Raw genomic sequence first — 25181 nt, forward strand, 5'->3', positions numbered from 1 at the left:
AAGGGAAAAAAGGTATGATTTTCTTGTTAAAGATAGATTCGAGAAGAATGCATTTATTTCCTTCCCTACTTTTATCATGGTTAGTAGATTTGCATGTTTTTGTCTTCTAACCAAATTTCTTATTTAAATCTATGCATACCGCAAGGAAAATACCCCGTAGAATCTTATCCTGAAGGTCCTTGCCACGTTGGAAGAAATCCTGGGTTACTTTACTGGGGAAGGGGTGGAAAATGCAAATTCCTAAATCCAATAAAAATATAGCAAAAGCTAAGGTAAGACTTCTTTTTTCAATTGCGACTTGGTGTAGACTTGTAATTCAGAAGTCGAGACCGACTACCCTAAACGATCAAGTTATGGGTTGAATTCTCTCCCCCCAGTCAATTTCCCAAAACACCGATCATAGTCTATTTGGTATGCTTGTTTTACATTCATTTTCTGTTTTCATAACTCTGAAAAACACGTTTGATTGATCATTTTAGAAAACACGAGAAACAGAAAATCACTTGAAAATAGAAAATGGAAAAAAAAAAAGAAGTTAGGTCATAAAATAGAAAATACAAGAAACAGAAAACATAAAACAAACCAAATGGACATAAACTAGCAGCTTCTGACCGACTACTCTGGAGGTACAGGCAGACACAACCATAAAAAGATAATCTATCTGCCCTCATCAAAAATCAAATTAACAAATGCATAGGCAATTAAGACTGCAAACGTCAAAAACAAAAGGCAAGAAGAAAAAAAAATTAAGGATCTATTGTCGAACACGAGACCTAACCATTACCAATAATACAAATTCAAGAGATTGTGCTAGAGAAATACCCAAAACAGTATTCATGATTACAGTTTAATCATGAAAAACGTTCCTCCTGAATCTCCATCTTACATATTGCATATTCTCTCTCGAATAATAGAAGTTCCTGAAAATGAAATAGTAGTTGAACAGTTGTTAGCTGAATCTAATAGTATCAACTTTGGGCAAGAACTCACAAATGCAGAGAAAAGGGAAGCAAAGAGGAGATCTATTCCGAAAATTTGATTAAATTAAAGAAATTATTAGAAACAATTAACTTAACAAAACATAAGTAATCCCAAACTGACAACTACACAACTTGATCAAAATAAACAAGCATCAGTTATGTAGCCTGCCGCATGCTAGAAGATCAAAATTAAGGTGGGACAGCCTGCCGCACGCACTAAAAACTTTGCATTTTTCTTTAATGAGGTACGGTTAATGCTATATTTAAACTTCCAACCTCTGTATAAGCAACCCACAGAAAAGAGCAGATCCAAATACTTACTACACTTCAAAACAAGATGAGCCACATAATTAAAGCGATGGATCATAAAAGATGCCCTCTATCTAAGGGATGAAGATGACAACGTAAGGAGCTAAGTCGAATCGATCTATGTTCAAAAGATTCAGAATCCAGAAAATATGTTTTACTGAAACTCAAAAGACACCGCAAGTTTTTTGCGCAATCAATCGTCTCAAAGGAACCAACTTTTGCTCTTGCTTTAACAGCTGTGGTAACTGGACTGCCTTTTTTTCCGAAAAAGCCAGATGATGCAGAGAAAACAGTTCATCTCTCTTGGCCTAAACAAACAAGCTCCAAAACATAACTTCAATGAGTATTTAGCAGGCAGCAATTGTAAACATTAGTATACATGTAAACATCCCACCTTAATGGTGGCCAAAAAATTTTAAACATGAAAGTAATATCATTCTCATCGTTTGCTAAAAGCCTAAAAGTAAAGGCCACAAGACAAAACACTTTCACTTGTCACATCAAGTTCCTGGCAATGCAATGCAAATAGTCCACCAATATCCTGAAAGCTATATACCGAACAGGAAGAAGACAGTATAATACTGAAATATGCAAAAATTAATAGAGAGAAAGTACAAGAGCTGAAAGGAATTCAATTACGTCCACTATGGGTAAAAGCCACAACCCCCAGGCTGGAAATATATTTCTTTCCACAAAATGGTGCAGAAATAAACCTATTACCTGCAACTGTTGCTGACTGAACAAGTGGAAAAACCCCGTTTCAGGGCAAGCCACCATTTCAATTAACTCATCATGGCTTTCAGGTGGACTGCCAGACTCAATTAGTGAAACAGTAACCTGAAAGTGAGTCAAAGACAGAAATATAAACTGTAATGCGAGAGTAATTAAAGTACTCTGCAATCAAACAGAGAACATTCTCCAAATGAAGAGGAAAACATCAAAAAATCACCTCTCCCAAAAGCTTAAGCTTTAGGAAGGCTGAATTTTTTATTTATTAACAAATAAAAGATACAGATTACTCTAACAGTCTGCCACATGCGAGCCAACCATAAACCATCATTTGCAAGGCCCCAACATGCACTACCACATTCAATTCAATAAGGCAGGAGGTGAATTCAAACTCAGGATTCGCCACTTCCCGAAGAATAATTTTTTTTTTATTATTTTACAACACTCGACATAATGAAATAGCTCTCACCTGCATACATCGAAGTATGAGTTCTGGAATACAACACCTACGACAAAGACCTCGCACAACATACGTTGCAGGCCCCTCAAAGGATCCATCTTTGTTAGAATACCAAGCATCTAATCGAGATATCTCCATTGTAACGCCAGCTTGGAATCGGACAAGCTCTCCTGCATTACAGATTTGAATAAGCATGGTTGAAAATAGCACCATTGTCTGTATTAGTTCACCTGTTTTACATCATTGTTCCCTCTAGAAACACAAAATTATGATAAAGAAATAAATGTTTTCGTATTTCTTATGCACCATTGGGAGGGCGGGGGACAACATATTAATTTCCATATATATTAGTGAATCTTGTCATATGCATAATGACATTCACCCCCAAAGAAACGAAGCGTAAAAAAAGGCACCTGCTAGGGCTGTTCAGTGTTCACAAACCTTATATAACGGACAATACGGAAAAAATATCTTGACCTAAACTGGGCTTCTTAGGTTCATCAAGATTTCATAGTTCTTAACATATACCAAGGTTAGAGTTGTTTTTTTTTTAAAAAAAATTTACAGACTTCAACCCAACCCAATCTTAGAAAATAGGGGTTTAAATCAATACAATATTTATAACAGCATAGTTTGATGGAGAAAAAAAAAAACTTGCCAAAATGCTGCTTTATTTTTTTTGAATGGGAGTCCTAAAATGTTTGCTAAAATCAAGAAACACCACCCCCAACTTGATCAACCTCAATGTCTGGTTTCCCATTTGTTTGGTAAGTTTTGTTGGAATTTAGGCAACCTAACAATCTCAGTTGACGTCATGTTTTAAGAATTTACAAATCCGACAACTCATAAACAGTATACTAGTCTACATAGACAAGACTCAAAAATTTTTTGCAAAGTAAAATTTGGAGTTTTCAATAAATATTAACTACTGTAAAGCTTATAAACAATTTTGCAGTTGGTTAATTATTCAGTTTTTTTGAATGGAAAATCATGGATATCCTTTCTTCATTATGATGTTTCTTTGCAGCACAAATTAAACTGAAATGCTATGAAAGTATGCTTTAAAAGTAGCTTTATTAAAGCTCCCTACCCTTCAAACCAGCTGCCAAAACAGTAGCAAGAAGACCACCATCCCCGAGCTCATGTGACCCAAGTCCATCATTCTCTACTGCCAAACAGCGAAGCACAACCTCAACGCAGTAATTGTCCCTTGTTGAAATAGTAACATTCACCTGCGAATGAAATTAAAAAAAATCATCAACAATCATAGAACAGAGAAGAAACGAAACAAAATGCTTAGATTTAAAACCGAAAGAAGGGGAGGGGGAAAAAAACAAACTTTATCACTGATGATGATTTACCGTTAATTGGCGAGATAACACAACTTCCTCATCCACTGAATAGTAAAGTGCACTCGTTAAAGCAGTGCACAAGTTGGCATCAGGACTCAGACATTCACCAGAAGGAAGACAGAGCATCTCAGTGGCATGCAATTCAAGAAACAAATCCTCCACTGGTTCATAAATTAGCTCTTCAACAGAAGCCAACCAAGGATTTTCTTTTCCTGTTGTGAGATTTCAAAAGATGCTGTATTATTAAATCCAACCCATCGGAAAACTGATGCTTGACAATTACAAAATCTTCTTGTGCCAGTTTCCTGCTGCAGTAAGAAAAATGATGACTTGACTTACGCATAAGTAGTGACAAAGATGAATTTAGTGCTTCTTTGGCAGCAGCAATGGCTCTTTGTTTTTCCTCCAACGAGATATCAACAGGAGAAACCTCCGCATTCTCCAATTCTGTTTGGAGCCAGTTGCGATAGGTAGCATCACAGGAGTAGTACTCCCTCTATTTGTATAAGTATGGTCATTAGTACATATAATTTGACAAAAATATGACTTCATAGATAGGTTATCAAGTTAGAAAGCCATGCAATACAGAGATTAAAAAAGAAGCATACCCAGTTTTCAAACTCCTTTAGATTTTCAGAAATGTAATTCTCATAAGTCCGAGGATTTTCTGAAAACTGTTTCAAAGGCTCGGCAAGATATCTAAGTAATGCATGTGCACCTATCGGCAGAGCTGGCACTCTCCACATAGAAATCAGGGCAAACTCCCTGAACAATAAATTGCTGTGGAAGAAACAACGATAAGATTTTTAAAATCAAGAAAATCAAAAGAAACATTGAATGCAAGAAAAAATCATGAGAATAAATTACTAACAAGAACTGCACAGGTATGCATCTTGACAGTAACAGAAAGGAAAAATCAAAAGAAATTTATAGTTCTATAAAAATTTATGTTACTGATGTATTATTTGGGGTTGGTGAATAAGTTATTCTAATTAGTAATTTATTAACCAACCCGAATAATTCATAAATAACAGTAATAAAAATTAAAAAAAAAAACGTGTATTAATGCTCTCAAAAGAAGTTTAGCAAAGTAAAAGAATACCTGTGTATTAACGCTCGCAAAAAAAGTTTAGCACTAACATCTTCAACATCAGCAATCGTCGAGGGTGGTGTAAAGCACATCCACTGGATGACCATAGATTTTTCAAGACTCTGCAACCGATGCTGCTCTACAACATCTGATGACTTGTCATACTTTCCAACCTTGATATCTCGAGATCTTGACAAAACCCTGTTAGAAATGATAAGATTAACACAAAAATTGTATGCTAAAAATTGCAAAATTAGAATGGCTAATCCCCACAAAAATACCTCTCCATTATTTCCTCAAAACTGCCTTTTGAATCATCCCCTGGAGAAAATGGCAAGTACTCCAGAGCAGAAACAAAGATTTTATGCTTGACATGCACGCTATATAGTCAGGCGGAGGGGGTGAAGAAAATAAAACAGTAAGTTAGCACTCAAAACATCAATGACAGTAAATGAGGTAAAAGAATAGCAGCTTTCACATCAATTCCCATGTTCAAATTTCAGTAGCAAATAAGCAATATGGTGATACCCTAGGTTAAAAATCATTTAACTTTCCCATTCACTTGGATATGCTTTGCATGTATTATTATTGACTACAAGAGCACTTTCAGAATCTACAGACTCCATGCTCACAAGCCCTCAACTTTTCAACAGATCAACTTGTTCTGAGCTTTAAGTCATAAAGATTCCTTTGTAAGACCATTGCCCTAGTGACCATATTACAACAAAAAGGCTTGTTACGGGCTTAGAAAGACATGAAGCACACAGAAATATTATATACTTCAAGCTATATCACATCTAAACATACACACGTAGGTGAGATTTGGAACACTAATAGCATGTCCAACCCTGTTACTTATTTTGAGTACAGAGTGTCCCCTATCTTAAGTTAAAAGCTGTTTTAGGTTACCAGTTTCCTAACACCCTTCCAACCACATACCCCATTTTAACATCACATCAAATATTTTAATATTTTCCAACATAACTACCTTTAAATACCTTCAACTTTAATGTATTATTACAAATGCACATAATTTTAAAGTAATTTTAATATCATCATTTGTACATTTATTTCAAAATAAAATTAATATATATTCTAAATGAATTTTTTATATTATTTCGAAATTTTTTATTTAGAAAAATAAAAATTATTTATGCAACAACTTATTGAAAATAGTTGGTTTTTTTAAACAAAAGAAGATGTACAAGGAAGAGAGAGAAATAATGAATAAAAATTATTAAAGTTGATTTGGGTAACAAGAGCCATACCCCAAATTTGAGTTACCAAAAAGTAAAAGTCTAAAATAGGTAAGGGTTTAGGTAACCCATTGGAAGCTACAAAAATGAAAAAGAGTTGCCTAAAAGAAGTTTTTACTCATTTTAGGTAACCAATTGGACAAGAAAGCTGTATAGTTAGTAATTAATTAGCAGGACATTAAAAGAGCCCAAAACCTCAAATAAGAAGCCTATGTCACCTGCTATTTAGCCTTAATTCCATCATGTGCACAAAGAGATCTATGCAACGGTGACGTTCAAGTTGAGAAGCATAAATCCCAACCAATTCCTCATGTTGCTTTGAAAATAAAAACATTGCATACCTGAAATTAGACTCAACAATTGAGAGTATAAATGGCAGAAGAGAATTAGGCTAAGTGAAACAAGAAAATCAGGAGCAAATTACAAATGAGCATGCTTATGGATCCCATAGCGCAGTAAAACCATAAGTATAGTTGACTTCCATATCATAGCATGACAGTTTCCTGATTTTTGAATATTGTACTGCAGTGTGTATCATAATATTCAGTAAATTTATAATTTATATACATTAGTCAAATGATTTGTTTCGAATGCAAAAGTAACTTCATTAAGGCCTTAAGGGTAAGAGAGCAAAGAGAAAAGGTTGACAAGAAAACTACAAAAGAAAAGGGAAGGAAAAACAAGACCAGATATAATTACTAGACACAATCTATACCAATTCATCTAAGAAAATTATGACAATACCCAGAAAGCCACAATATGACTGTAGAGAGCCTATCCAATATTCATACACTAGTCCAATTCAGCTTCTTTGTCAGCCAACAGTATCGTCTATTATTTATGAAGTTTTCTCAAATAAACCTTTTATCTGCCTTCTGTTTTACAAGTGCGGGTATCTTTTTCAATGAATTGCAATCCAAATATTCAGAAATTATACACGAACTTTCAACCAGAGGATCCTTACATATACAACTAGATTAAATAATATACCATCCTATCATTTTATGACAAGGAGCTTTTGTGAAAATAACGATTGCGAGTAACCATAAGTGAGTTCAAAAATTAACGCCAACAACTCGATTTATGAATAGCATACAAATCCTAAAATTGACAAATACTTACATGCGTAGAATGAGGTCACCAATAGTCACAAGTTTCTCTTTAAATAGATCCTTCATTTGATCGGCTAGTAAATATCTAAGAACAAGCACCAAGTGTGCACCAAATCGAATCATCTGAGGATCTCCATGGGGCCTGAGAGGAACAGGATGTCCACTTAACATTACAGCAATGACCCATACTAATAAAAATAAAAGAAACACCCTCAGTGAACAACTGCATGTAAGGAAAAATCATTAGAAGAACAATTAAATCGACCCCATTACTGTAATGTTTTTTCTTGGTGCCATCAACTTTCAGAAACTCATCTAAAGATTGTCCTTTTATGTAAAACTGTTGATGACATAAGATTGATAAGATAGTTCCACTTCAGAAAAGAAGGCTTTCAAGTGATGATAACATATGCATCCCATTGTTATTAGTTCACCAAAATTTAGGAAAAAGCCAAAAGATGGAAACCAATAAATACATTACAATAGTGCAAGAGTAAGCTTACAAAAGCTGATCTGTTGCTAGAAAAACAAAACAAATACTCGCCAGATGTAGGCAACTGAAAAAAATTACCTGAAGACATCTTGATCATCCTCCGAAGGTGCAATCCATGACCATATAAGGTCCAGCATATTTGGTATATCCCCTGACATAAGATTCATCTGTCAAGCAATGTGTATTATTAGAAGGGGGCAACCAAATTTGTTAGTAAAAGGAAAACTCATTTTCTTATACTGGGGTGAGAAAACACATACATAGACACAAGAATAATAAGGCATAGTAAACGCACAATAACTAAGACTAGTAGATGACCAGCGGCATTGTCGCAGGCCACCACTTTTTCGGAGAATGTATCCTCTTGCTCAGATGATGATGCATCTAACAAACTACATTTGGCACAAAATTTTAAATAGCAACATAAGCATGCATTGAGACCCATAAACAGGAACGGGCTCCCCCCATTTCAAGACCACAAATAATAACAGCTATGAAGTTTGGTCATCATGTCAATTGTCAAACAACCAAAGAAAAACTACATGTTTCTATAAAGATAGATAGGCCATCATTGGCATTCTTAGAAATGAAAAATCATATTAGCAAAGTGAATTAAAAATCAAATAAGACCAAAAAAACCCCTGAAATTCTCATGAGATGTATCCCCTGACATAAGATTCATCTGTCAAGCAATGTGTATTATTAGAAGGGGGCAACCAAAGTTGTTAGTAAAAGGAAAACTCATTTTCTTATACTGGGGTGAAAACACATACATAGACACAAGAATAATAAGGCATAGTAAACGCACAATAACTAAGACTAGTAGATGACCAGCGGCATTGTCGCAGGCCACCACTTTTTCGGAGAATGTATCCTCTTGCTCAGATGATGATGCATCTAACAAACTACATTTGGCACAAAATTTTAAATAGCAACATAAGCATGCATTGAGACCCATAAACAGGAACGGGCTCCCCCCATTTCAAGACCACAAATAATAACAGCTATGAAGTTTGGTCATCATGTCAATTGTCAAACAACCAAAGAAAAACTACATATTTCTATAAAGATAGATAGGCCATCATTGGCATTCTTAGAAATGAAAAATCATATTAGCAAAGTGAATTAAAAATCAAATAAGACCAAAAAAACCCCTGAAATTCTCATGAGATGTATCCCCTGACATAAGATTCATCTGTCAAGCAATGTGTATTATTAGAAGGGGGCAACCAAAGTTGTTAGTAAAAGGAAAACTCATTTTCTTATACTGGGGTGAAAACACATACATAGACACAAGAATAATAAGGCATAGTAAACGCACAATAACTAAGACTAGTAGATGACCAGCGGCATTGTCGCAGGCCACCACTTTTTCGGAGAATGTATCCTCTTGCTCAGATGATGATGCATCTAACAAACTACATTTGGCACAAAATTTTAAATAGCAACATAAGCATGCATTGAGACCCATAAACAGGAACGGGCTCCCCCCATTTCAAGACCACAAATAATAACAGCTATGAAGTTTGGTCATCATGTCAATTGTCAAACAACCAAAGAAAAACTACATGTTTCTATAAAGATAGATAGGCCATCATTGGCATTCTTAGAAATGAAAAATCATATTAGCAAAGTGAATTAAAAATCAAATAAGACCAAAAAAACCCCTGAAATTCTCATGAGATGAACCTCAATTTGGCGTTGCTGCTCCTTGCATCCTCGAGTAACAGCTTCATGAACCATATCGCTGTTAGACAATAAAGATATAATAAACATTATTGATTAGCGATATGAGAAGATGCCATGATATTCAAATAGCATAAATACCCCGAATGTAGTTTCTGAAGTAGAGACGAAAGTTGCTGTGGTTGTTGGTTCAGAACTTGCAGTGGCCAGTTCTCTGGCCCAACTGAAGGCTGAGTTGTACTATCAACATTTCCTCCGCTTTCATTCATACCATTTGCATAGCTTTCAATCTGTTGCATTCTCCCAGGTTGTGAACGGGCTAGTTCTAAATCCACTTGAACATCAAGCCACGACTTCGCAATTGCCCAGCAAGCTGACTGAACAATGTTCAAGCAGATTGGAAAAACAAAGTTCAACTAAGTCGCAAATTTCAATAGTGACGGTGCAGGTAAAACTCAAGTATTGTGTCAACTGAAGTGACAAAGAAGCCCACGCTCTAGAGTTACATTTCATAAGAGTTCCTACTTCACATCAAGAAGTAGAAGAAATCTCATAAAAACTAAACTGCAAAAAGAAGATGAAAGCATTTTATGATAAGGAACTGCCTTAAACGATAAACATCGTCTCATCAACAATTAAACAATTGTACATCAGTGGGATGCATGATTATCCAGAGATAGCCTATTGACTAAATAGTCAGGAATCTTAGGCCCAAATATTAACAGTTTTACTGTATTACAATCACAACATCTGGCACTAATTATCTTTAACAATTTTCCTCTTTACTGATGCCCTTTCAACAGCCATTTAAAAAGTACTTCACAAGTCATACTGAAAGCCATCTAAATATTTCTGCTTCATTCATATATAAAAGATGTCCAATGGCATAAACAAACTATTGAGATTTGAGAGTCAAACTTATATAATGAGTGCTTTTTGAATAAAGGCTATAAATAATTGAATTTCACAAGGAGAGCGGTAAAACAAAGATGGTGCATGGAGATAACAAACGAATATAAGCTTTTGATAGAGTTTCATGAGAAGGAAATTGCATGAAGAATGAAATGATTCACCTCCCAGTCAGTGCAGATAGGAAGCATGCGCTTTAAGTTGCTACATTGGGCTGCATACACAGCAGCCTCATATTTCCCTCCATCCTGTTCTGCAATTTTCTTCAAAATAAAGAGAGGGAAAAATTTTAGTTACAAGTGACTACATAAACTTCTGCAAAATACTAAGTTCCTATGAACTGCATTGGTCTGGCGAATGAATCAACCACATATTGATTGAAAACTAGCAACCAATAATGATATAATGTAAAAGGGTGGGATTTGCCTACAGAACAAGTTCCAAATAAGAACTAAAAAGAGATAATATACAAATAAGATCCATATTCCAGTTTGGTATATCATCTTGGAGTAGTAGACTACTTTATTGATAACTGAAATACAAAATGTTGTCTTATAGTATCTGCTGCCTAAAAACAGCAATTAACAAGTAGAGATAAGATATGTTTTGTTGAACAAGTTTTTAAAAAAAGGCATAAATGGCGGGAATGGCACACTTTTGTTCATTTTATGGTTGGGATTGCAAAATGGGGAACTTTTGGAATGATGTGTGGTATGGTTTTAATCATTAAAAGTAAGTTTTCTTCTCTTATTCCCTTGCGTGTATATAAATAAGCTACAGTTAAATAAAATTTGGTGAGGCATTATGCTTTCAAGACAATTTTGGTCTGGAATGGAAGGTATATTAATTTACTCAAATTTAATAACCTGTTACTATAAAATTCTCACATTAAAAGCTTATAGTGGGGGGGGGAGATTTTTCCTTTAAAAGAAATTTGGAAGCCTAGCGTCCCCACCAAGGTGGCTCTGATTTGCATAGATAACAAAGAAGTTATGGGATATTGGCATGGTGTTTCGTATGATGTGACTATTTTGTGGGTGAGAGGTGGTCCAAGGAGAAATGGAAACTGAGGGTTGGAATTATAAACATAGCGAAAGAGGATGGAAAGAGTGTCAAGTCAAGCTTCCATTTCTTTAAAGATTAGTAGATAGTTCTGAAAGAGGGGAACAAGAGGGCCTTCAAAGAAGCAGAGACATCAACGTCTGTATAGTGGTAGTTGGTAAATATCAAAAGTTAAAGTAAGCAACTTCCACTCACAAGGCTCCTATGGTGCAAGCAGAGTCGGGAGAAAAGAGATGTGAGCAGCCTTACTAATGGAAAGCTTTTCCCCTTTTGGCGATACTTGGTCATTTAAATTTTGTTCTCAGTATTCTAACATAGCAATATAGACAGAAAATTTTCCCCGAATTTCATTTTCTTGTTACTACTTTGTGAATGGGTCATCATATCCATGTTGCCCTTCAATCGCATTTTTGCTTTTACCTTCTTCAAAAGAAAACAGAACCTAGTCTTAGTTTGGACTTTAAACCTTACCTCTGATGCACAAAAAGAAGCCCATTTCCAGAGTTGCCACTGGTGACCGATGCCAGTTTCGAGTTCAATGGATTGCAGAACTCTATTTTTCCCATTCTTAACAAGGGCTTCAACAGAAGGAGATAGATCAAACCCACCAAAACAGCACAAGGTTGCTGCTCTCCATGGCTGCCAAAATGAAGGCAAATATCAGAATGAGGAAATAAATGTTCACCTCAAGAAACTACAGAGTTTTACATACCTGTCGACCTTGGTGCCTTGATAAAAATCTTACCATTCAAAAAACAAAGCATACCTGTCCAGCAGACCGGCAGAGGTTGCATGCCTCTTCCAATCTTCCAGCTCTTAAAAGAATCCAGACATCCTCCAAAATCGATTCATCTTGTTTCTGTCATGATAAATCATTACTGCAGCATCTACCATGCACAGATCATTCAGAAACATTTATAGACATGCTCCAACATGGTCTATAATACTTCAACAGCCATTGTTTGAAAGAATGCAAGCACAAACAACAAGACTTGGAACACTTTACAAATTACAATATAAATAGATGCCCAATTGTTACTGTCATGCATGATCTCCCCTTCCTACTCAGTTAAACCGTTGAGCCTTTACAACCCTTCAACTTCTACATAACATATCATCATGGAAACTCTGTGCTTCACACAGGTAGTTCATATGCCGGAAAGCAATAAATCAAAATTTTACTATAACAATTCCAAGACATGTAGCCAAGCGAGTAAGCAACCATCAGGCTCAATCACAAAGAAATTAAAGAGCGAGAAAAAGAAACTAGCATGTTACAGATAAAGTTATGACATGGAAAGGGTTGATCATCCTGGCACATGGAAGCAATAAGTCAATAAGTCCAAGGAACAGTCACACTTTTTCTAGTATTTTTTGGTAGTCATTCACATTCCCCACTCGGAACTCAAATGTTCTTTAAATGAACCAAATTTATAATGACACTCCAAATAATCACCAAAGAAGAGAATAGATACTGCGCTAGAAGTCAAGGAGGGATCAGTAAATGACTAAAACAAGATTGTAAGGGTTTTATACGATAGTACTTTGTCATCTGGTAGCTGATGAGCATGTTCACGCGTTGGAGCATCAAAGTCCAAATGGTGCACTGTGTTGGTACTGGAGGCACCACTTTTAAGAAAACGTTGTGTATGGTGCCAAACTCCTGAGTTGGGTAAATATGTACCAACATGAGATCCACGTACCTACAGAAACTAAAATACATCCATAACCGACAAATTTCATTTCCAAACCGTAATGATCTCACTATGTCTTAAGCAGACTAGAAAAAACACATGAAATAATGCACGCACCTCCCTTTCCAAATCAAGGGTTTTTGAGGCTAATCCTTCCAACCACTGAACAATCCGGAGACATAATTGTGCTGTATGGTCATTCACAACAAACTGGCAAGCCTCCAAGTGCAATGTTGAGGGGCACTGGCATAAATCAAAGAAGTTGAAAGACGAACCACATCTTCTATTCTCGCAAATGAAGAAAACAGTAATTTTGTCTAGTCCGATAAACAGCATGAAACTAAATGCGTTACCAGTTTTAGTTCTTCAGGGGGCTCTTCAGTCACTGTAATATTTTTGGAAAAAAAAAAAGAAAAAGGTAAAACCATCAGGTGTAAAATTTGATGCTCAATACAGTAAACTTTTTAGTCACCAGAACCACCCAAAGATTTTTTTAAAAAAAAACCTTCTTTTTAAAAACTTTTTTATAAAAAAAAAAGAAAGAAAGAGAAGCGAAAAAAATGCATCAAGACCTCAAAACTAATATTTCTTTACAAATGCAAAAAATTCTGCACATAGTCAGAGTTAAAGGAGAAAATTCTGATTTAACCCAAACGTTATCATATCATAAAGAAAAGAAATACAGAAAGAAAATTACTGCCTTAGCATTATGCACGGTGTTAAAAGATTAAACAGCCACTATAAACTTTTTAGCTAAATCCTGGCTTTACAAACTAAAATTAGAATGGAGAGACAAATTTAACCAACAGAAGGGAAAACTCATTTCATGTATATGTATGGGTATGTGAGCACTCACTGGCATAGGCATTTCAAGCATACATTATGAAACATCTCTTAACCATAGAGACAGTTCAACAAAAAAATCATAAAGTGCTAGAAAAAATAATATAAAACAACAATGTAGCAGATGACATGCAGAGGGGTCTAGATATATTTCCTTTCCCATATAGGTACCACAGAAGTGACCAGGTAGCAGCCTCATCCAGCAGGAGCTTAGCCCTCTGCCTCATCAATTTGTCCTCAACCACCCGATGCCTTATGTTGGCTCCATATCTATAGAAAAGAAAAGGATATAACCTTCGTTGATAATGATAATGGCAATGAATTTGATGATAAAACATAAGAAAAAATATATAAATTAAAAAGCAAGAGCACCATGCTGAATGATGATCAAACATTCAGCACAACTTAGTAACTGACAACAAAGCAGGAGGAGAACAAAGAAACACCAAAAAAAACAAAAAAGTCATCTTTAAAATACCACATTTATCTTTATAATCAATCAGCATAATCACCAAAGCCTTCAACTCAAACAATTTAGGTTTGGCTACATGAATCAACAATAGAAATTAGTAAGAATCCAAGTAATCATTCACCATTTGTACCTATCTAAAGCTAAAATCTTAATTACTTCTATAGATCAGTGTCCTTTCTTATACTTCCATCCATGTTTTTTGTGGTCTCTTTTCTTTCTTATTTTCTCAGCATCTCTTGATTGATTGTTCATTACTCTTTGCAACCCATGTAAATATCCTACATTATACATGCATAAGACAATTTTTCCACATCTAATCTCCAATCGGCACTACTCCTATTCTTGATCGGATAATCTAGTTTCTTATCCTATTCTTCCTTGAATTTTGCCAAGCAACCAATGCAACATATCTCACCAATGACTAAAATTCATCAAGGAGCCTATTTTTTTAAATTGGCCAAGGATCTCAAAGTTAGAAATTTTAAAACTTCGACCAAACTTTCAAGCCACAATCAATGCTCCAATCTAGGCCTGGATTTGAACAATGGTAAACTTCGAGATTTTAGGCAGTAAAAGGCACTTCTTCAGAATGAATTAAAGGTCAGACTACACAACTAATTATGGAATGGGTTGTCATGCTAGGACTCTAAAATGCCAGGAAAAAAAAAACTAAGCAGTGATGAAGGAAGAAAATGCACCTTGGTTTATGCTGATACTGAAATTAGTATATCTAATTCTACCATCACCATACAGATGTCTTGAAGAAACATTTATTGAACATCAGTTGCTAACACAACCCAAAGTAAACAGTGGACTTCTTGATATCTACTTTATTATTATTGTAATTTCATAAAACCTCCCATCGTCATCATACAAAATGGACAAAGAGCAGGATATGAAAGACTCCGGATTTGAATCAAGTAGAATTGCCACTTGAACCAAAGCAGAAGGAGCCACCATGACATGATATGTCAACTCTAGAATAACTCAATGAATGCAGAATTCCACACTGTTACAGTTACAGTAACAGTAACAGTATCAACCACCACTACTAAAAAGGAAAGCAAACATGATTACCAATTTGACAAACAATTTTTCACAAAGACTACAGATGGCAATGAATAACCCAAGATTTTCTGGATGCCATGAGACACACCTGATTGACTTAGAAATATCCTGACATGATCTTTCAAATCTTAAAATCAGATCAGGAAATGGCATCAATCCTGCACGGAAAAAATTAGCAAGGTGTAAATCAGCCAGATGGAAAGAAATGCTATATCAAGCTTTGGGAAAGACGAAACTTCAATAAGCATGATAACAACACGAAAAGCAAGATTAATATGCCGTATAAGGAAGTCAAGGATAATAAAGTATAACTGCTCTGCATCAAAATTCTAGCTGGGCGGCCACCATCACCTCAAAAAAAAATTCAGAAAAATTTTAAGGAAAAGAGAAAGAAAGAAAGAAAGAAAGAAGCCCCTTCATTATGCACTCCATCCCAGAGATAGAGAGAGACTTATCATAAGCTTAGCTAATAACAAAACATCATAAAACCATGCCATACTTCGTTTTTCTTTAAATTAAACTCACTAGTCATGTGAGAAGGAAAGGATACTCCAATGGCCATGATCCAAGAAGACGGAGTCCCATTCCCCCATTTCTACTCTTCATCCAATCAATCAGAGAGAACATATAATAGGTCACTCAAGATGAATTTGACAGCGCATCATAATTACAATAGCTCTTTCTTTATTGAAACTATGGTCCAGGTGTAGCAAAAAGAAACAATATTTACATTGATGATTTCTCTCTTATTCAGGAAGCATAAGATGAAATCTACAATAAATATAACAAACCTTAAGAAAAGAGTACATTAATCAAAAAGTAGTCTTCAAACAGACAAATGTTATTTGGATAATATATAGATATGTATCTGTGTTATTCTTGAAGTACTAGTTTTATTTGAAGTACCTTGGAGGGCAGAATCAAGCAGAGATGCAAACAAAGCAAAGGTCGTATCCACACTTTCAGCAAATGAATCATCCTCTAGCTTACAAGCTTTCAACGATTGACTTCCAAATCGGCGAGAGGACCCGATACCACCATCAGCCTCCAAGATTCCTTGACTATCAATAGAAGATCTCCTTTTAGAAGCAGATGTCCTAGCAGGCGTTCCCTCATAATGATCAGCCTCATAGCTCTCAACTTCTTGTTTGATGTTCTCAAGCAGAAGAGCAGCATTAGTTGGACTATGAATAGACTGTCCATCATATAATAACCCAGCTTCATTGAACTTTGAAGCTGACCTTTCCTGATGGGGCGATAAGCTTGATGTTGAGTGCCTTTTCCTGCACAATCACACGTTCTAAAATGCCGATGCAAAATCTAATTATTAACATTACATCAGGTACAATAAAGATGGCGATGAATCAAGCACCTATTTGGAGTTCCAATAAGTGCTCACAAAAAGACCACCCCCTCTCATAATGTCATGAAATCAAGTACAATAAGAAAATACAATATCCTAGAAATCATCTGAAGTCGATCAAGTAAAATTAATGTCATATGCCAACATTAAAGGTCTCTGTAAGTGATTTCGCTTTCAATAATCTAATCTTGATTTCATTTTGTTTCATCCACTTCAAGTAATATATATTTATTTTCCACCTCAGATTCCCCAATATTAGAGATCTCCAGCATACGTCATATTTCTCAATTTCTTATCCATGCCTCACAAATTTAAAATACATAAACTGCAGATTTAGATTGCTTTACCAATAGATAAAATAGAATGGAGCTTTGCATTATGGAAAATTTTCCAATCCTAAAAGCTCACTAGTTGATTATTGTTTGTGAAAACGAGCAACACTACCTAACCTAAAGCTAACAGTTTCAGCTATAAGCAACCTTAACATAACCAAGCCATCCACAATTACACTTCTCTTTCCTATTGAAAACCTGTGAAATCAAATTATAGCACATCGCATCTGAAAGATTTGAAGAAAAACAAGAAGTATGAGAATTCAGGAATTTCGTACCCCCATCGACGAAACTGTTCTCTGCTTGTATGAATTTCAGGGTCGAAATAACTGGGAGAGTTTTCCATCTCGACGTCCATCGAGAAGAGAAGGAAAAGTCAGAACCCTAGAATCACAAACGTCTTTCTGATCTAAAACCGTCGACGGCTAGCTTGAGCGCGGGAACTTGAAAACCTTCGATTTGGGTTTTCGAAGGGAGAGGAAGAGTAAAACCCTGGAGACTCTCGTCGTCGTCCATTCGTTAGGACTTCTTTAGTTTATATGGGTTAACGATACGCAGCGTTTTAGTCGGTTCGTGCTTTTTTTATGGTCGTCTTTGGTTTCCTTTTTTTGTCAAGCTAAATCTTTAATTCTTTAATTATATATTGATCCGGCCATAAGTATTAGATTTTATACCACATTGTATTGGCATAAATCAACCGAGTGCATATAATTAGAAATAGAGGTTTTTTATGTAGTTGCAATAAGTTTTCTTCTTTTTCGTCGATATTTCGTTGGTGTTCAGTGTACCGCACCGTGTGTAGCCTATGCGAAGCAAGCCTACCTCATTCGGGGGGTACAAGATCGAAAAGAATGCATTGGATGGATGCCCGGGCATTGAGAAGGAAGGACGCTTTAAGAGGCGAAAGGCCATGGGGAGATACCGTCTGTGATCCATGGATCTCCGATCGGGAAACCGTATCCAAGCTCCGTGGCTAGTCTGCGCTATATCCAATTTCTGAGAGGCGGGTTTGCATTTCCTCTTTAATAGCCTCACTACAAAGGCAGGGAAAATTCCAATTACCACTTCCATGTCTTCCCCAAAAATCTAGCGAACCATCCTCATTAGTTTCACTTTGAAGCCACTCCACATCCCAGACTCTCCCCCCATAGTTACCTGACAGCTTCTCTCAGTCTCCCCTGATAAAGCCTGAATGAGAGTAAAGTCGCCTCAAGAGTCAGGACAGTCACAGACTCACAATCACTAAAAAAAAACTACTAGTCCTCCTCTTACACAGCTCGATTCCCAGTACGACAATGGTAAGAAATAAGCAAGCGTGTTCAAGAAACCTATATATTCCCAAATAACGCGGAATAGAACTATTACAGAGGACAATTGGTAATGCTTTTAAACATTCAAAACAAAAAAGATATCCATACTACACAAGCCAATCCCCCCTCACAATAATCACTAATGCTTACATGATAGAAGATACTTAACCCCACACGGACAGAAATGCATACATAATAATACGTATAACCATACATTTTCTCAGTATATTATATATAAATAAGCTCAAAACATCGCCACTAGACAGCACGAAAACATAAAAAGCTTCCTAAATTTCTGAAACTTAAATAACACCTGGAAGGAAAGGAGATAGAGGTAGTTTCACTGGTAGTACATGAGCTTCTGGGCAGCCGCAACGCTTTGGAAACCACCGTCATATATTGCCTGGCTGGCTCCAGCACCCATTCCCATTGCAGCTTGCTTCAGGGGATGTTGTACCTGAGGGTGCATCAGAGCATGGACACCACCCATCTTGCTCATTGCCAACTGCCGCTCATAGGCCAAGAGATCAGTTGCGGAGATGCCCGGCATAGGTGCTGCAGCGGGCGGGGGTAGCGGGTTTGAACTTGTGCCTGGTGGGGTTGGCTTGCTACCCCAGGAACACTGCAGGCACAAAAGAGGAAAAAAAATTAACAGTCAGTTTCAAAGTATCACACAGCGCAGTAAGGTCTCATACAGCTTCACTCACAAACAGCAGTAAGGTCTCATACAGCTTCACTCACAAACAAAAGTTACTCGTACTCAACAGCTCCTGATTCTCCTTGAATCAGACAAGGATTAATAAGCCAACCACTTGTCCAAAAAAAAATCTCTTTAATGGTATGGAGTATGGACACATCTTGGATCTGTTGACTATGTCATTGATATTGTCCAACGTTACCGGACCAGAAAGGCAGAAATGCTAGAACATATCTGATACAGACATTAGCTTCTCGATTACTAAGTCCACCTTACTAAAAAAAGTCCTGATAATCTATGGCTACAGATGCATCGACCAGGGATAACCTCTCCCTCCATGTAAATAATTGAATGGCGGAGAAGCTATAAGCATTATTGCAGATCAATCTACTTGAAAGCTTGGCCCTATATTTTTTGTGCCTCAACAAATCATGAGGAATTCATTTTAAAAAAACTAAATCAGCAATCTACTCCAGCACAGATACGGCATATGCAAGTACCTACACACAAAACTCAAAGAGAAAGCAGTTGCCCGTGCTGCGTGGGGGTAAAAATAATGTATCTACGACGTCATAAGATAAGCAGAATAACACACCTTGATTGGCTTGCCAAAAAGAATTGAATGGGTGTTGCCCATTTGAACAGCCAGAGCTGCCTCAGCATGAGTACTGTATCTAACAAAACCAAACCCTTTATCACGCTGAACCCTGACCTCCTCAATCACTCCAGCCCCAAGAGCATAGAAGTGGCGATGCAGATCAAGCTGCGTTACCTGCAAATAAAACAAACATAATGAAATGTTAGAAAATTAATGATCCCAGAAGTCACAAAATTTTAGCTCCAAAACATCATATACTAGGAATAAGCATTTTATTATATAACATACTAAATGGGACACAATCCTCATGAACATTTTGTATCAGTTCACCTCCAACTGAAAGCATTACTGTTGACCACACTCAACATCAAAGTAGGCAGGAAACAGGACTACAATTGGGATGGGCAGGGAGGGGGCAAGAGGAGAACATTGCCAAGGATAAAATTGGAGAACATTTCTTACCTCTGGAGCAAGATTGCCTACATAAACAGTAGTATATTGAGGATTGTTTTCAGGAGCTTCATTGTTTATCATCTCCTTACCGTCTTCTGCACAAGCAATGTAGCAAATATAAGTTTGTCAATAAATAGCTCACTATTCCAACAGCTGTCAAAGTTCTAGATCCTCCATCCCATCTTTAAAACTAAAAAGTTAAAAAAATAAGAAGAAAATATTTGAAATTGACCATGAATAACTCCCATAATATCAGGTTACGTAAAGCCACTGACCTGATGAGCCATTCATTAGTTCCACCACACTTTTAGCGTTAGAGATTTGTTTGTCTTCGTTTGAAAGAGCTCCTTTTGTTGCCCAATTACATCGAATCTGCCTACTGCCAAGCCATTTTCCTAAAAGATGTAAAACAAGTTTACAATCATGTAATATGGATTTTAAGTCATATATCCATCAATTTCCATAACACGTATTATTTAGTCAACTCCACCATCCCTCATCGATCTACTCTATACACTACCAGCATCAAGCATACACATAATCAAACAACAAAAGGCGTATCACATGTGTTTTTGAGAAACAAAAGCACATAACATCATAAGTTTCATTTATTAGATCAAATTCAGAACGGGATAAAGGGGGGATAAAATCCTACGGATTATTTTCAATGACAACCTAGACAACTTCATTCCCCACAGATATATTAACTTCAATAGGTACTAAGCAAGAAATAAAATTCAAATGGGATAAAAGAAGGCGGGAAAAACTCTTATAGCTTATTCATATGGCTACTATATCAATTTCATTCCTAATATACAAACCTCTGCAAGCTACCATGTGCAATTAAAATTTAAAACACGAGGAAAACTTACCAGACAAATCATTTATTGCACTCTGGGCATCCTGAACAGAACAAATATGTTAAAATCTATCAAAAGAAACCAGTTTACCACAGGAAAGACATGTGAACTATAAGAAAATGATACCTGTTGGCTTCGAAAAGAAACAAACCCGAAGCCTCTCGAACGCCCTGTCTTCTGATCCCACATAACCCTTGCATCTCTGAAAACAGGAAAGGGCAAGTAAGGTTGACCCACAACACAGCAACACTTATATTAAGACGACAATAAAGAATAACAACCTAATAATTTTAAAATGGAATATATTGATGATATTTATCAGCATAAAGGAAACAGAGAGAAGAGCCTTACGAACAACTGGGATAAACAGAAAAGCAAGCAAATAATGTCGCATCAGTAACCTCAGGGCTGAGATCTCCAACAAAAATGTTATAGTGACCTGCACATGACAGTGAAAATATTATGCTGCACATGAAAGTAAATAAAAACACTTGCATTTAAGCAAAAAATTCACAATAAATGGAGATTAACTAACTTGAAGTATCTTCCCTCTGACCGCTGGCATATGCCCAATTAACCTTGATCGGTTGCCCAAATCTGTGAATCATAAAGCATCATATAAAGAGGAAAGCTCAAATATGGACACTATTAAGTCATTAAGAGTAGTACTCAGTAGTACTCACAAATGCCTTCCATTGAGAGACATTATAGCGATGGCAGCTGATCTGCGATCAAAGTAGTGAATAAATCCATACGATGACTGCATAAAGTAAAGGCAACAGAGATGTCAAACATGTCAAAAGGAACCTCCATTTTCTAAAAATGTAATCACAATGTGATTAGACATTGTTATTACGGTGTAGATTGCAGCAGTGCAAAATCAATCGACAAACAATAAAAGCTATGAAAAAGAGACATTAACCTACCTTTTCCTTTCTAATAAGCTTACACCCTTCAACAGGACCAGTACTAGCAAAAACCTCTTGGAGAAGTGGTTCAGTCACTTGTGTATGAATATTTCCCACATACCTGCATTTTCAGAAAAATAAATCAGGTCCGTTATGAAATATAAGTTAAATTTTATTGAAAGACAGGGAGACGGCAAGAGTTATCTTCCTACAATCATCTACAGTTCAATCTATCATCTACAACACAATCACATAGACTCACTATACCAGTTGCATATATAAGTATAAATCTTAAAGAAAAATTTTCATGTTTAAGCTAATATCCTTAGAAAGCTACTGACGCACGAGCAACCCCATTGAATGATTTTTAAAATGATGATATACATGAGATCTATAAGAATTAAGCACAGATGAGCGTAAATTGAAACTTTTCTAATCCAAAATGCTAAGAGAATAACAGCATCATCAACTAGTGGAAAGACGAGCAGGAGTGGCATAGCCATTTGCTAATAGCAAGTGAAACCGAAAAACATACAGCACATACACAAAAATAAAAAGGAAATTTCAAGACAAACACTCACACACTGCGACAAGTACTTGGATCAAAACCAGGAGGCAGATTTCCACTTGGAATTGGCTCTATCTGCAAAATAAAAATATGAAAAGAAAAAAAAAATAAAAGAAGAAAAAAAAAATTTAAAATAAAAGCTCCTATTCCCACCAAAAAGAAAACCCAACACAAGTAAAATATGTCATCCCAAACCAGAGCCAGTTTCAACTAAACCTGAAAAGTTATTAGGAGGAGAAAAGAAAATACTAACTCTTACACCAAGATTTAAGGAAAAGCAGACAAACTCAAGAAGGCCACTATCAATTTCCTCCAGTTTTGGACACCAAACCAACTTTTTCAGACCTCAAAACTTCAAATATGGATAAAAACAAGGTGCCCCGAGCCAGATAACCATAATCCAAGTGCTATTACTAGAAGTCCTACTCTTCTAATTATAACTAGTCTCGCACCAAGTAGCTGACTTTAAGATGAGTGGATGAAGCAATGATTTTAAATCAACGATGTCCATCTATAACAATATTACTTTTTGAAGAATCCATAATAAGATTATAAAATATTGCTGGCAGACGAAAATTCTCGACCATTAATTAATCAGGACAACTCATGTGTGCATTTAATCCCCATCAATAGGTGAAAAGAATAGGATTGTGTTATCCTGCATATTCTACGTTTGCTAAGTCCATGACAAGAGTAGGAATAGACATACTTTTACTACAGACAGTAACAAATTTATGGCTTATGGTGCTTAAAAATCGACTGCAACTGTCAATTGAGAATCACCACAATATTTAAACTACCCAGTACCTACACACTTTACATGCAATTTAGTGTTGATTGAAAAGAACGGAAAAGTCAAGATGACTTTAAGAAAATACGACACTGTACAAAAATTAATATGAGATATCGGTGAAGAAATTATGAGTTTCTATTCTTTCCTTTCCTGCACTCTCAGCCTATATAAAATGATAAAATGATACCAAAAAAAAATTTTAGAGTGGACAGTGGAGATCACAACTTAATCAAGTGGCAAAATCACCCCCATCACCTTGTCTGGGAGGACAAAGTTTCAAATCATACCCCCAAAACCCCACAAAAACTTACCTGTAAATATTTTAAAAATAAAGAAGAAATATTAAAGCCCAAGGCCGCAACTACACTATTCAGAACCACAAGTGTAGTTCTACCCATTTTATTGAAGCAGAAATCATCACTTTCAACAAGCAACACACCACAAATTCAGACAGAAACCCAGAGTACCATCCCATGATAAATCTAAAGGCAATTTCACATAGCCAGAGAAGCTTAGGTGGCAATTATCTAGGGAGCAACATGAACAATAGCTTGTCAATAAACAGAAGCAGAAAAACTTACACGTAACATTATGATATAAGCCAAAAAAGAGAAACGAAAATCATTCTTTAGAAGATAATATACCAATTCTCAACTAAAGCTTCCCTGGCAATAACGAAATTCTAAAGTCCCTTCCGCTTCTTCAATTGAAAAGAAAAAAAATAAAATAATTATAAAAAAAACTTGACGCGAGTATGAAAACCTAACAGTCAATTACGAGAACATTAGTCCCCACAAGATACAAGCTTAACAGAAAACGAACAGCTCGTACACCGAAGATACAAACCTCTCGAAGCTAACCCTAGCTCATACAATCCCATCACATTTAAGCACAGGCAATCAAGACCACAAATCACGCACAACAGCAATCTCAATTGCAACGATCATCCAATAATAGAAATCTGAAGATGAAGAAAGAGAGAGAGAGCGGAAATGGAACCTGAGGAGGAGCGAGGAGGCCAGGGTGATATATGGACTGTTGTTGCAGGAGTGCTTGTTGCATCAAGGCCTGTTGCTGCTGCTGCTTCAGCCTCTGGTGCTGCATTTTCTCCTTTGTTTTCTGGGATAATCGGGTGTTTGTCTTCCCGAGAAAGTCGTGATTGTTAGGGTTAAGAGCAATGGAGCTTCCACAGGACAGAGACAGAGGCCTCTGAAGAAGAGAAAATGAGTGGTTGCAAGGATTGTATTTATAGATGGGTTTATTATACGAGGAGGGAAGTGATAAACTTACATGCTAGTGAAACAAACCGCCGTGGAAGATATTGGGCCTGCTATAATGCAGAAGTCCATTCACATTGTCCTTTCGAGTTTCGATAATGGTAACTGAAGCCCAATACTTGACACCTGTTTTCTTAGGCCCAATTAACTTTTCAAGATTGTGAGCCCATTAGAGTCGTTCAAGATAATCTTCGACTTGTATTACGTGTGAAATTTTTTGGAGAAAAATAAATAATGGGGTATTTGGTTGGTATTTGGAGGGTGGGATGAGGGCGGAAATCAACAATTCCCTTGTTTGGTTTATTTTGAGGGATTTGGGGACTCCGTAATTCCTTAGAGTCTACAATTCACATCTAATGATAGAGAAAAATTCAGATAAATTTTTTAGAGTTATTTATATGGTATGAAAATAATCACTAATAATATTTTTAAGCAATTAAACATTGCATATTTATTTATCAAAATCAAGAGATTTTCATTGTTTCATATGAGTTGGAAGTGAGTATT

At 36.2% G+C, this 25181-nt stretch overlaps 2 protein-coding genes across 2 annotated transcripts; both read right to left on the reverse strand.

Annotated features, from left to right (window-relative positions):
- Positions 1–518: 518 nt before the first annotated feature.
- LOC119982494 (nuclear pore complex protein NUP107) lies at positions 519–17725 on the reverse strand. The gene is made up of 24 exons (XM_038825909.1): positions 17489–17725; positions 16422–16798; positions 15604–15673; positions 14130–14245; positions 13486–13517; positions 13250–13375; positions 12983–13141; positions 12205–12297; positions 11910–12077; positions 10541–10639; positions 9609–9844; positions 9471–9528; positions 7860–7948; positions 7299–7430; positions 6395–6517; positions 5202–5300; positions 4933–5121; positions 4439–4610; positions 4170–4326; positions 3840–4042; positions 3569–3710; positions 2488–2648; positions 2010–2126; positions 519–920 (listed from the first exon to the last, which is right to left on the reverse strand). The coding sequence occupies exons 1-24, from the start codon at positions 17566–17568 to the stop codon at positions 852–854; spliced, it is 3267 nt and encodes a 1088-aa protein (XP_038681837.1). The 5' UTR covers positions 17569–17725; the 3' UTR covers positions 519–851.
- An 846-nt stretch (positions 17726–18571) lies between these two features.
- Positions 18572–24624, reverse strand: LOC119982884 (oligouridylate-binding protein 1B-like). Its single transcript, XM_038826475.1, has 12 exons — positions 24397–24624; positions 22618–22679; positions 22055–22157; positions 21812–21888; positions 21664–21725; positions 21480–21567; positions 21255–21330; positions 21141–21171; positions 20544–20663; positions 20278–20363; positions 19813–19989; positions 18572–19142 (listed from the first exon to the last, which is right to left on the reverse strand). Exons 1-12 carry the CDS (start codon positions 24499–24501, stop codon positions 18861–18863), a joined length of 1269 nt encoding a protein of 422 aa, XP_038682403.1. The 5' UTR covers positions 24502–24624; the 3' UTR covers positions 18572–18860.
- Between the last annotated feature and the right edge of the window lie 557 nt (positions 24625–25181).

This window comes from Tripterygium wilfordii, chromosome 17 (assembly GCF_013401445.1).
Source record: "Tripterygium wilfordii isolate XIE 37 chromosome 17, ASM1340144v1, whole genome shotgun sequence".
Taxonomy (NCBI): domain Eukaryota; kingdom Viridiplantae; phylum Streptophyta; class Magnoliopsida; order Celastrales; family Celastraceae; genus Tripterygium; species Tripterygium wilfordii.